The 12,864-nt window shown below is 43.0% G+C and overlaps 1 protein-coding gene across 3 annotated transcripts in view; it reads left to right on the plus strand.

The window, feature by feature from the left end:
* Positions 1-12,864, plus strand: part of Dock11 (dedicator of cytokinesis 11) — a 183,969-nt gene that overhangs the window by 97,437 nt on the left and 73,668 nt on the right. For all 3 annotated transcript variants that reach the window (XM_037199256.1, XM_037199255.1, XM_028887297.2), the window contains exons 21-26: positions 3,142-3,263; positions 3,701-3,787; positions 4,503-4,592; positions 9,899-10,017; positions 12,347-12,416; positions 12,507-12,632. In XM_037199256.1, coding sequence (XP_037055151.1) covers positions 3,142-3,263; positions 3,701-3,787; positions 4,503-4,592; positions 9,899-10,017; positions 12,347-12,416; positions 12,507-12,632 — 614 coding nt within the window. The remainder of the gene's footprint in view (positions 1-3,141; positions 3,264-3,700; positions 3,788-4,502; positions 4,593-9,898; positions 10,018-12,346; positions 12,417-12,506; positions 12,633-12,864) is intronic.

Genomic DNA, 12,864 nt, shown 5'->3' on the forward strand with positions numbered 1-12,864 from the left:
CTATGTGTGTATATGTTTATTGTGCATATGAATACATAAATGCATGACCAGGCCAGAAGACAGTCTCCACTGCCATCCCTTAGGTGCCTGCCACCCAGTCTTTTATTGAGACAGAGTCTCTCACTGGCCTAGAACTTTGCAAGAAGGCTGGGCCGACTGGCTAGCAAGCCCTAGGGATCCACCTGCCTCCATCAGCACCACAAGCTGGGAATTGTACATGGCCACACTTGACTTTTTAAATGTTGGTTCTGAGGATTGAACTCATGTCTTCACGTTTGCATGGCCAGCATTTTACCTACTGAGCTGTCTCCCAGTCCCTGTGAATGTTAGTCTTAAAAATTGCATCTGAAAGCCAGGCGGTGGTGGCGCATGCTTTTAATGCCAGCACTTGGGAGGCAGAGGCAGGTGGATCTCTGTGAGTTTGAGGCCAGCTTAGTCTACATAACTAGTTCCAGGACAAACAGAACTATGTAGAGAGAGACCTTTTCTCAAAAATTCCAAAAAAAAAAAATGCATCTGTACTAAATGCATACAGGCTTCCCCCCTTGTTTTTGTCCCCTAATCAGTGGAGTAAAACAATTATTTACAAAGCATTTACATTCCAGTAGATAGTATGTGTGATCAAGGAATGCTTTGAAATATACAGGAGGGTATGTGTAGGGATGGAAATACTATGCCATTTTACATAGTTGAATCAAGCATGCACAGATTTATTTTACTATTGCTTGGATGATCTTTGACCGGTCAGCCTCCTGCAGATTCCAAGGGATGACTGTATATTTCTTGTACCTGGCAAATGTCTGAACTTTCAAAAGAAGATACACCAGTATGTGACAGGTTCAGGACTAATGGGTTTGGGGGAGTCTGAGGGGAAGTTTGAAGGATACCATCAGGCAGCAGGACTGAATATTAGGGATCCTCATTGAAACTGCACTTAGTCTAGAGCAGGAGCCTGGAGAAATGGGATGGGAACAGAACTATGAGAATCCATGCAGGTACTTTCCTCCAGAGTGATAAATTGCAATTTCCTCATCCAAATTCTAGTCAGAAATGAGCAAGATGTTCAGCGAAGCATGAGGTGGTGATTCTTCATGCCACTCATCCATTCTAACTGCCCACCCTTTAAGTGGCTTCCTACCTTTGAGCCAGATGGCATGCTTGATAGTATATCTTTACAGCTTCCAAGTGCGGCCTGTGAGTTTCAACTAAGGGACACACTTGGCCATGCTCTGATAATTCACAGTGCAGAACTGTCACCTAAGCAGATTCATGCAGACAGAAAGTGGATTGATGGTTTCTAGGGATGGGGAGGGGGAGTAAGGGGAGGTTGGGAGAGCTTGCAAAGGTCGGTCGAGTTTCTTTTTAGAGTAATGAAAAATTTCTGCAGTCCTTGTTAATGGAGCAACTGCAAATTCACTAAAACATAGTACACAAATTACAGCTCAATAAAAACTCCATGAGGAAAAATGTTGTCAACCAACAAGAAATATGTTTCCCTAGTTTCTAGTTTGGAATGTTTTCCATTGGTCAAAGTTTCAGAGCATCGATGGTGTTGTTTCTTTCTTTCCCTCCTTTTTCATTTGCCTTCTTTCTTCTATTTTTGAGATTATAATTACATCATTTCCCCCTCCCCTTTCTTTCCTCCAAATCTTTCCATATACCCCTCCCTACTCTTTCAAATCCATGCCCTCTTTTAAAGTGTTGTTACATGCGTATGTGTATGTTTATATATTCCTGCTCAGTCTGTACATTGTAACTTGGATGTATGTGTTCCGGGCTGACCGTTTGGTATTGGATAGCCAGTTGCTGTTCCTCCCTGGGGAAGGCTATTTTTCCCACTCTTTTGCTGTAGTTCTTTGTGTGGGGCTGAGGCCTCGTAGGTTTCCTGACATTGTCATTTATAGTCGTCCTTCCGCACCCTTTCCTGCTTTGTCTGAGAGCAGAGGTCTGGGAGAAGCATTTTTGAAGTTGCGTTGGAGAAGATGCTCTTCAGACATGGTACAGCATCTGTGAAAGACTTTAGTCTACTGAGAGAAAGTGTGTTTTGGTTGGCTTTTAAGAATAAAAACATTTGCCAAATTAAACATGTACACGAAGACGTTCTAGCCAGATTTGTGTTGACTTCTGTGTTCACAGTATAAACACACACATGCACACACATGCACATGCATGCACAGGCATTCATGCAAAGACTTTTAAAGACTTGGAAAGCAGTGGATTTGCAAATGCTCTTCAGCTACCATCCCTTCTCATTTGCCGGAAGTCCATCCAGAGCAAGGTTGGGTTGTTTTTTCTTTTTTTACAGCTGAGTTAGAAACACTGAAAGGCCAGAGTCATCTGTATAATGGAAATAGTGACACTACACAACTTGAGTAACACAGATGGCTCTTGTTACTGTAGCAAAACATAAGGAGTGTTCTAATAGAAAGCCAAGATTTCCCTATGTGGGGTAGAAGTGTTAAGAAGTGTAGAGATGGCAGGAAATCTCTCAGTGGACTGAAGTCATAAACACTGTAGCCTGGCCGCATTTCCCTTGTCGTCGTCGTCATCGTCGTCCTCCTCCTCCTCCTCTACCTCCAGTCAGGAAAACTCTGCCTGTCTAAATGATTGACACTTTTACTACCTTGGATCAGTGTACACTGTAACCTTGACTTACGACCTTAATTCTCCATACTCCCGTATCCCAGGGTTACCGTAAGAGGTTTTTGAACATATGATTGCTGTCTGAGATGGTGTCAGCTGGGAGACTTTGAACTCTGAATAGAAGGATAGAAGGACCTGAACCTTCTAAAACATGAGTCTACCCAAAGAGTCCCTAGCACAGGAAGATAGTGATGTCGAGGCACATTTTAAACTTTAATATATTCATGGATTCTGAGGCCAGCCCCTCAACTCTTTTAACTGAGAAAGCTATGTTGCTCCCATCTTTATTGCCAAAGATACAGAGCCAGTAACTTTTGAGTGGACGGGCTGGGATTAGGAAACGATCCAAAAGCATTGTTCCTGCCCTGCTCCTCAGTCGCCTGTCACCTGGGCTCCCTGGAAACGCCACCATCTTGCCTTCTTCCCCAGCTTGCAGACATTTGCGTAGCTAATTGCATTTGTGATTTCGTCTCTCATGGTTGATTATTGTCTTGGCAGTTGGATTTGCCTGGGTACCTTTGCTGAAGGATGGGAGAGTTATCACGTTTGAACAGCAGCTGCCAGTCTCAGCCAATCTTCCCCCGGGCTACTTGAATGTGAATGATGCCGAGTCAAGAAGGGTAGGGGGTGTCTGCATTTGCACAAGTGATTGTGTTTTAGATGTTTACAAGTACACTTCTGTTGGTGTGGTTTGGGACAGGAATACTCAAATATGGTCTGAAGGGTAGTCCCCCTTCGCAAGGAAAGTCTGTGCTCTGTGTTTACAGCTGATAATTCTACTAACTTAAAACTGGATTTAGGGCATGACTTAAAAAACACCTCATCTATTAAGTAATTCATTTTTGGGGGTGGTAATTTATATAAATCTTCAGAGGTTTGGAAATCTAAAATGATTTAGGATACATTTATTCTAAAGGACATTTATTTTTCCAGTATTTCTTTGGATGAATCTAATACCTTCCTTTCTAAAATCTGTTAAAATGCATGGGTAGTGCTGTAGGGGGCTCATGTGTCTCTTGCTATAATATAGATGTTCATGGCTGTATTTTCTATGCAGCAATCGAATGCGGATATCAAATGGGTAGATGGTGCAAAACCTTTGTTGAAGATTAAGAGCCACTTAGAATCAACCATTTATACGCAGGTAAGCTGCCGCACTCAGATTTCTCAATCTGAATACTGGAATATGTTTCCTCATTAAACTAGATTATTTTTAATCTCCCACCGTTTGGAGAAATTGAACTCTAAAAGGCATGTAGAGGCCATCATCACCATTTTAAACCTGAAAAAAACTGAGGCTAAGTCAAAAGAGGTAGTTTACCCTGAGGCCCAAAATAACAATTAGGAATTCCAGTTCAGAATATACCTTGCATTTTCCTACCTCCTGGTGTGGCCCACACTGTCCAGAAAACCGACATGTACCGACTTCATATGGGATAACTGGACTCCCCAGCAGAGTGTCATGGCAAAGTTGGGCACTGAATACCAGAAATGATTTGCCTGGGAGCTTCCTTCACCTGCCATTTCAGACCTCTGTTCCTGCTCGTTTCACTAAAAGAGAGAAGCATCTCAACTGGATAGAACACACTGGGTTTTTTTAGGGCTTAAATAAGTGTTTACCTAGTTGGGCATGTTTAGCAATTTCCAGTACACACCAGTTTCATCCGGCTATGCTGCTTTATATGATGGTCAAGAGGACTTCAGGTGCAAAGCATTCACTGGCGGAGATGACTCCATAGTCCAGGCGTTAGAATACCGAGATAGAGAGGCCATCAAGATGCCAGATCAGGGAGAGCTGGAAGCGTGTGCTTGGGACTAATGAATCAAATCTCATATGGCTGTTTCCATCTGTGTTCCAGGATCTGCATGTGCACAAATTCTTCCATCATTGCCAGCTGATTCAGTCAGGCTCCAAAGAAGTTCCAGGGGAGCTCATTAAATATTTAAAGGTAAATGAGCAGCAGCTTTCTGCGAAAGGTTTGTTTTTCGTGCCTTTCTGCTGTTGCATTTTGACATGGAAAAAAAAACGAACTAGGCAAACGGTTGAAAATCCTTTGGGCCTCAGGAGGACACTTTCTCTTTTGTGCTTTTCCATCAAGTGGCTGCTTAGAAGCATGGTTACATTAGGGAGAAAATATTACAGCCCAAATTTGACATCATGGTTCAGAAACCTTCAGATTTGAGTTGCTTTGGGGGTCTTGGCTCTTCCTGCTAACTGCCACTAAAGGAGAGCGCGCTGTGATGGGGGAAGGGCCAGAAAGGACTAAACCACTTTTCCTTGTAATAAAGTGTCAAATGGTCCTCCTGTGCCCGTTAGTGGGAGACTATCATGAGGGCCCACTAAACATAGAAACACTGTGTGCACGTGGCACAGGGGAGGGAGTCTTAGGGAATCTTTAGGATATCATACTGTAGCAGACAGAGAACCTAATGGTGGCTTATTCACTCTGTGCTGTGCCTGTGGTGTGCATCCTGGGACCTGTTTCCATTGCTTCCTTAGTAGGTCAGCTGTGGGAAATCTGCAGCATTTTGATCTGAAGACACTACAGAGTTTCCCTTTATCCATATGCGGTTGCCTACCAATGGCCTCGGGGAACCCTTTCTTTCAGACAGACAGATAGTATGGCCTGAGACAGAGTGTATGGGTCCGGACTCATAAGCTGATTTTGTGTCACAGGGCTGTCATTTACTAGGTCTGTCACAGAGCTTCTCTTGGTTGTCCACTGGGATAAGAGTGATAGCCATCAGTCCCGAGGTCATGAGGCTTAAATAAGATGGCTCATCTGCTGGGTCAGAATTGTTCATGACACACGACTCCTGGAGGGCGGGCTTCCTGGGAAGCAGGCATCAGGATCTAAGCAAAGAAAACAGTGTGTCTTATCGAGCAGCTTCACTCCTCGTAGAGGGGATGAGCATAGAAATGAGCAAGTAGAGATGTTAGAGGCTGTAGTGCAGGGGTCACATATCAGATATCTTGCATGTCAGATATTTACATTGCGATTCACAACAGTAGCAAAATTACAGCTATGAAGTAGCAACAGCAATCATTGTATGGTTGGGGGTCAGCACCACATGAGGAACTGTGGTAAAGGGTCATAGCGTTAGGAAGGTTGAGAGCCACTGTCTTGGAGGGACCAGAAGCAGTAAAAGGAAATGAGGAATGTGCTAGACTTTCTGTCTTAGAGAGGCCAGAGAGAATGCCTCTGGTGATGTGATATTTGAGCGGCAGCTTAAAGAAAGATGGCAGCCGAGTGCATGGCTGGGGAAGGGCTGGGAACAGCCGCAGAGTCCCCGAGGAGCTTGGCTGAGTGTGTCGTGGAGCAGGAAGGACGGTAGTGTGGCTGGTGCACAGAGTGGTAAGGCCTGACCTGGAGGCAGCTGGGGAGCCTCTGAGGCTCTAGTGAGGAAGTTAATTTTTTTTGCAGTTCAGATAGGAAGCCTTGCAGAAGTTTGACAAGTGCACTGACATGCTTTGCCTTTGACTCTTCTGCTGTTGTGTTGGAAATGAAACCCAGGGCTTTAATTTCACACATGCCAGGTACTTAAACACCATACCATGAAGCTATAGCCTCACTTTCCGGTATTTTGTATATACGTGTACATTCCTATGTGTGTGGATACCTGTGTGAATAAGGATGTGCAGACACGTGTGTGCGTGTATGTGAAAGCCAGAGGTCAATCTTGAGTTTTGTTTCTCGGGAGCTGTCTACTTTGTCTTTTAAGACAGACTCTCTCACTGCCTTGAGCAGCTAGACCTGAGAGCCCCAGGAGTCTGTCTCTCTCTGTCTCATCCCTACCAATGGAATTACAAGCTGGCAACACCATGCCCAGATTTTTACGTTGGTGCTGGAGATCCAAATCAGGTCCTCATACTTGGCTGGCAAGCAATTTATCTACAGAGCTATCTGCTCAGCCCTGTATTTTATTTTTTAATTTTAACACACCCTTGCTAAGTTGCCCAGGCTAGTCTGTCACTCACTATATAGCCCAGATCGGCTTTGAACTGCCAATACTCCTGCCTCATCCTCCCATACTGGACTGGACTAGACTGGGATTATAGAACAGAGCTACTAGGTCAGGCTTGAATTTAGTTTTTGTAGTACTATCCTGCCTGCCATATAAAAATGTTCAATTTTGGTTCAAGAGAGATGATCAGTAGTGTCTTTTGACCTTTAGAAGTGTAATAGTCATGTAACTTTTTTTTTTTCAGAGCCGAGGACCAAACCCAGGGCCTTGCGCTTGCTAGGCAAGCGCTCTACCACTGACTGAGCTAAATCCCCAACCCCATTTGTATAGTTTGTTTTTGTTTTTGTTTTGTTTTTTTTTTGCTTTTTTGAGGGTTTCTCTGTGTAGCTTTGTGCCTTTCCTGGAACTCACTCTGTAGCTCAGGTGGGCCTTGAACCTACAAAGATCTGCCTGCTTCTCATAACTTTTTCAAATCTAGTCCTTAGTACTATCTAGGAAGATTCCAACTATATGGATGGATGGTTTATTTGTTAAGGCCATTGTTTTTCCTTCTGGAGGGAGCTTTTTGAGAATTTTCATAGAGTGGTATGGGATACGACATCATTTTCAAATACTGGTATTCCAATTTAACAAGATGTACGCTGGTGTTTGTTTTTAAGGGTGTAGAATGTCTGATGGTTATACAATGCACACACACCCTCTGGTGGCAGTAAGTGGAATGGCATGTGATTGTAGAAATAGTGCAGAAAGGCTTGTGCAGAGGTTTCCTTCTGTTGTCCCGGTAAATGGCAGTTTCATGAATTCGTTTATTCCTTGAGTTTTGTTATGTATTTAGTACCTTTGTGCGTGCTATGGGGCTTGCAGAACTACATAACTTCAGTATGGAGATTACAGCCCAACCGAAGACACAGCAAAAATAAGTTAGCTAGCAACGTCTTCATAATACAGAGGACCACCGAAAGACATATGTGATTAGATGTTACATGTGTGATGCAGACTACAGGTATTAAATCTGCGGACTGCAGGCATTGGGTATGCAGGTCATTGAGAAGCCAGTGTAGAGCAGGGACTTCCATTTTGCCTTGCCCTCCATTGCTTATTTACTTATTCAACCATTCACCAAATATTTATTAAGCACCTGGTACGGCATTGTTCTGGGTGCTGGGAGCATAAACTGGGAGAAACTCAGACAGACCTGGTTTTGTCCTGCGTGGACTGCTTATCTTCCTTGTCTGCCTGCCGTTTTCTGCTTAGCTCACATTCTCTGCCCCTCGAAGCCCAGTTGCCTGTCCTCCTATTTGCTGTTTGTACTACAGCGACTCAGTTCCGTGTCTTTGCCCCCTTTAGACAGTGAACTGCTTAATGATAGGAAGTGTGTTCAGGTTGTCTTGTTTCTCCTTTGCTGGTTGGCTCCTGGAAGTGCACTCAGTACACCTTTGCTGCCTGAGGAAATGAAACGGCTTCACTGAAATGAGGATTTGAATTTGCCTTGGAGGAGCGATTAGGATTTGGCTAAAGCTGTGAACAAAGACAAAAGGGAGGCAGGTGATATAGTTAAAGAACAGTGGTGGTGTTTGCCTTTCTGAAGAACAGCAATCAGCTCTAAGGTTCAAGATGGAGGCCAGGTCTTCAGTACATTCAACTTAATTCCCTAGGGCAGGATTTCTCAAGTTCAGCACTATCGACATGTAGGGGACGATGGTTCTTTGTGTAGAAGGTTTAGCAGAACTATAGGCCTCTTCCCATAGAAATCAGTAGCACACACATACCCAAGCTGTGATGGCCAAAAATATCCCCAGACGCCACTAAACCTCCCACGTGACTCCCGAATGCGAGCCGCTGCTCACAGTAATGGGAAGACATCACAAACCTTCTTAGAGGGCTGAGGATGTAGGTCAGCAGGAGAGTGCTCACCTAGCATGTGGGAAACTGTGTCACATCTTCAGTATCCGTAGTAAAAAGAAAAAGGAAACCATTTCGGTAGAAGATAGTTTAATGTAATCAGCATAAGGGAAGTAGGCAATAAATTTGGATATACTGAGAATGCAGAGAAACTGTAGATGAACTAGAAAAATGTAGAGAGGATTGGAGAGCAAGTGGAAAGGAGGGAAAACCTTGAGAGGACAACCCCGTGTTCCTGGAGCTAGCCAACCTGCCCTGTGAACCTGATGGGAGAGACGCTACACAGGGACTTAAAGTCCTTGTTGGAGTAATTAAGATACAGATGATGGAGTCCTGGAAAGGGAGGGTGCATGTGAGGCTATGAAGACAGAGACTGAGACAGAGAAATGATGAGTTCCCTTAAGTACGGAGACTTGGCTTGTTATCGTTGTGTTTCCCATAGCACTACACAGAGAACTGGGTCAAACATTCTCAGCCAAGTTGGGTTTCTTTTTTCTCCGCTGATGGAGTGAATGAATGTGGAAAAAAGAAAGAAATGTAGCAAACGGCACTGTAACATTTCTTTGTGTACATGAATATATAATATATGTCAACACTTCATTTGGATGTTTGTAGCACCCTTTGTTAGACACCGAGTGCAAGCATGTGAAAGAAATAAATATACTCAAAGAATGCTAGAGGACTGACTAGATGGCTTGGTGGGAAAAGCTAGCAGGCCTGACCATCTGAGTTTGATTTCTGGGATCCATATAATAGAAGAGAGAACTGACTCCTGCAAGGTGTCTGTCCTCTGACCACATTCATGCACTGGGGCACACGTGCTCCTACATGCACACACACACACACACACACACACACACACACACACACACACACACAGTAAGATGTAATAGAAAACGTAAAAGAATGGTAAAATGCATAACTATCTGTTTTATAGAAGGTGTGGGATAAAGCAAAATACATGTGTTAAAAGAAAGTATAGACATGTTCTTTACTGAGGCTCATTTAACTTCCCAAATTAGGTTAACTGGAAGCCAAGATTGTCTTCGAAAGCATGCAGGAGGCTTGGAGGCAGATCTTTCCAACCCCTACCCTGTCACTGAGTATAGATTTACCAAAAGTCAGTTGGGTTTCTCTTCAAAGCCCATAAGTAAATTGCACTTGATATCTGTATAGTTAAGCATTCTTGTCAGTTAAGCTCACAGAATCCAAATGGCAAACGGGGTGCATTATGTCATTAACAAGTCCCCTCTCTCAGAAGCTCACATTTCAGCAAGGTGATAGTCTAGTCGATATATCGCTCATTACTTAATTTTCTTATTGTTTCACATTTGCAAATTGGATCATGTTTCTGTTTGTTTCCATAACTAATAATGACTTATTTTAGTGTTTGCATGCCATGGAGATCCAAGTCATGATACAGTTTCTACCTGTAATTCTTATGCAACTCTTCCGAGTTCTCACAAACATGACCCATGAAGATGACGTTCCCATCAACTGCACCATGTGAGTTTCGGTGTTACGATGAAAGAAGCTATTGTGTCAGGTCGTTCTTCTTTGCTCATGGCTGTAAACCTCCCTCTGAGAACTGTGTTTGTTGTCTCATTGTCACTTGTCTGAAAGAGTGTTTTTCATTTGCCTGTTGGTTTCTTTCTTTCTTTATTATAAAAACTTACAAACACACACCACATTACATTAACCAGGCCCACAGTCTGTACATCTCACCAAACTTCTATGCAGTCAGAATAGCCGTGCAAAATGGAAGCTGTGGAACTTCCCATTGGACTTTACACTTTCACTTTTTATTATATTTTTATGCACTCAACCATCACCAAAACCAACAGCTCCATGACAGAGGTAGAACTAGAAAAACAATTAGCCATTTATCTTCTTTCATAACTTGTGTTTATTACCTGTGTTAAGTCCTTCCTAATCCTCTAATAGCCTTGTTCTCTTTTATACTTGTTATATTGAGCCCACAGGCGGCATATTTGTATACACACACACACACACACACACACACACACACACACACACACACACACACACGTTATTGCCTAGGTTCGACATGTGATAAGAGACCATATTCTTTCTGAGATTGTGTGACCTCACTTAATATTATACATTCTAAGTACTTCATTTTTCCTGTAAATTTATTTTTATTTCTATCTTTCTTTTTTCTTTTCTTCTCTTTGCTTTTTTTTTGACTTCTTGTTCAGAAGCATGATGTTTACTTTCCATGGTCATTTCCATTTTTCACAGTTTCTTCTCATATTGATTTATTTCAACATACTGTGGTTGAAAACTATACTTGATATGATTGCAATCTTCCTAAATCTTGTTAAGACTTTTTGAACAGCCTAATATATACAACATCCTGGAGAATATTTTGTGTGCCCATAAGAAGAATGTGTCTTCTTTTACTGTTTAATGGAATATGTTCTGTATATGTCTTTTAGATGCATTTGTTTTAAGTATAGTTCAAGTCAAATACTTGCTTCTTAATTTCATATCCATTGTTGAAAAGGAGATATTGGAATCCTACACTGTCGCACTATTACTGCTCCATGCCTATTTATAAGACAAATATAAATTTCAACTGACCTTTCTCTACCCATGTTCTATACTTGTGTTGTCCACTAAAGTATCCACTTACCCCATTTGGCTAGTGAGCACTTGAAGTGTGCCTATATCTTCTGAGGAAAGAGTACTTAATTGTAGTTCATTTTAGTTTTAACTAATATAGCCGCCCATGATCAGTGTTTCTCCTACTGGACAGAATGTGGCACTACGCCATGAATTTTGACTTGGAAGAATAAGTTATTTCTGTAGGAAAACAAACAAGGATACATTGTAGGGTAGAGGGTAAAACACACTTGCCTTTCAAAATGAAAATAAGAGACTTTAATGAAAATGCTGAGCTCAGTGCTCGATGTCCCTGGCTTTGCTGCTTCTGCTGTTGCTACGGCCTCTTTCTCTAGACCCTAGGCTACAAACCCCTGCATGCTATGTGCCCATCTCTACTGCCAGGAACAGTCCCGTTGAAAATTTAAGAAGCATTATCCTAATATAATGGTTCTCAGCATGCGCTTCCCAGATCAGCAGCCGCAGTATTTTCAGGAAGCTTATCAAAATGCTAATAACTTGACCTCAGCTCTACAAAGTCAGAAACACCAGGCCGAGAGTCAGGCAATCTTTTCGGAAGCCTCCCAGGTGATGCTGATGCTTGCTGCAGTGTCAGAGGCACGACTAGTCTCTTGAGTTTACCTCCCGCGTTCATATTATTTCACCTGCTCTGTCCCCCCCCCTCGCCTTGACAGTTTCCTTGTTTTTTGTTTGTTTCTTTGGGTTGGGTTGGGTTTGGTTGAGACTGTAGCCCAGACAGGACTCAGACTCATGGTGAGCCTCCTGCCTTAGCCTCGCCAGTGCTAGGATTGCCACTCCCAGCCACTTCATCTTTCTTTTCAGTGCCTTTTGTCCTCCCTGGCAGGGCTTTCAGTATTTACTTTACTTGAGCTCTTTTCCATCACAGGGCTATGCCCATACTTTAAGTGAATACCCGGATTTCGAAGGAGACGAAACATCCGGGCTGTCAAAAGAAAGTATCCTTTTGAACCAGGAAGTACATTGTCCAAGGCTCCCAGTGTATTAGGCACTGGAATCTTGTAGATTTAAGCTATCATCACCTCTTTCTTCTGTTACCTCTCTTTTGTTGTTGGGGCATTTCGTTGCTTCGGTTTGGTTCTTTTCTGGGTTAGGCCTGCTGTTATCTGAGAGTCACACTAGAGTAATTAGCTGAAGCCTGACCTGCTGGCTTTCATGACTGTCGTTTCAGGGTTCTCTTGCACATTGTGTCCAAGTGCCATGAAGAAGGCTTCGATAGCTATTTAAGATCCTTCATCAAGGTTTGTGGAGTCAAGCTTTCTTGCGGGATGGATGACTTGACTGTTTCCCAGGACGGCTGTGTCTGATGGTTCATTTGGTTCTATTTGCAGTATAGCTTCAGACCTGAAAAACCAAACAGTCTTCAGACCCAGCTTATACACGAAACCCTGGCCACTACCATGATAGCAATATTGAAACAGTCTGCAGATTTCTTAGCCATAAATAAACTTCTAAAGGTAAGGATGGAAGGCACAACTGGAAACAAAAACAGCCTCCACATACTTGTTGGGGACTTTCCATTTGAATTCTTGCTTTCATCCCTTTTGCCCTGGAGCCTCCTTCATTCGATGACATTGCACATGTATCCTTTGCAGAGCCTTGTCCACCCTCCCAGCACACCCCTCGCCCTCGATTAAATGGGTAAAAGATACATTTCAGATGAGGCAGAATCTTGTGTCTGTTACAGTG

Source organism: Peromyscus leucopus, chromosome X, assembly GCF_004664715.2.
Source record: "Peromyscus leucopus breed LL Stock chromosome X, UCI_PerLeu_2.1, whole genome shotgun sequence".
NCBI lineage: Eukaryota > Metazoa > Chordata > Mammalia > Rodentia > Cricetidae > Peromyscus > Peromyscus leucopus.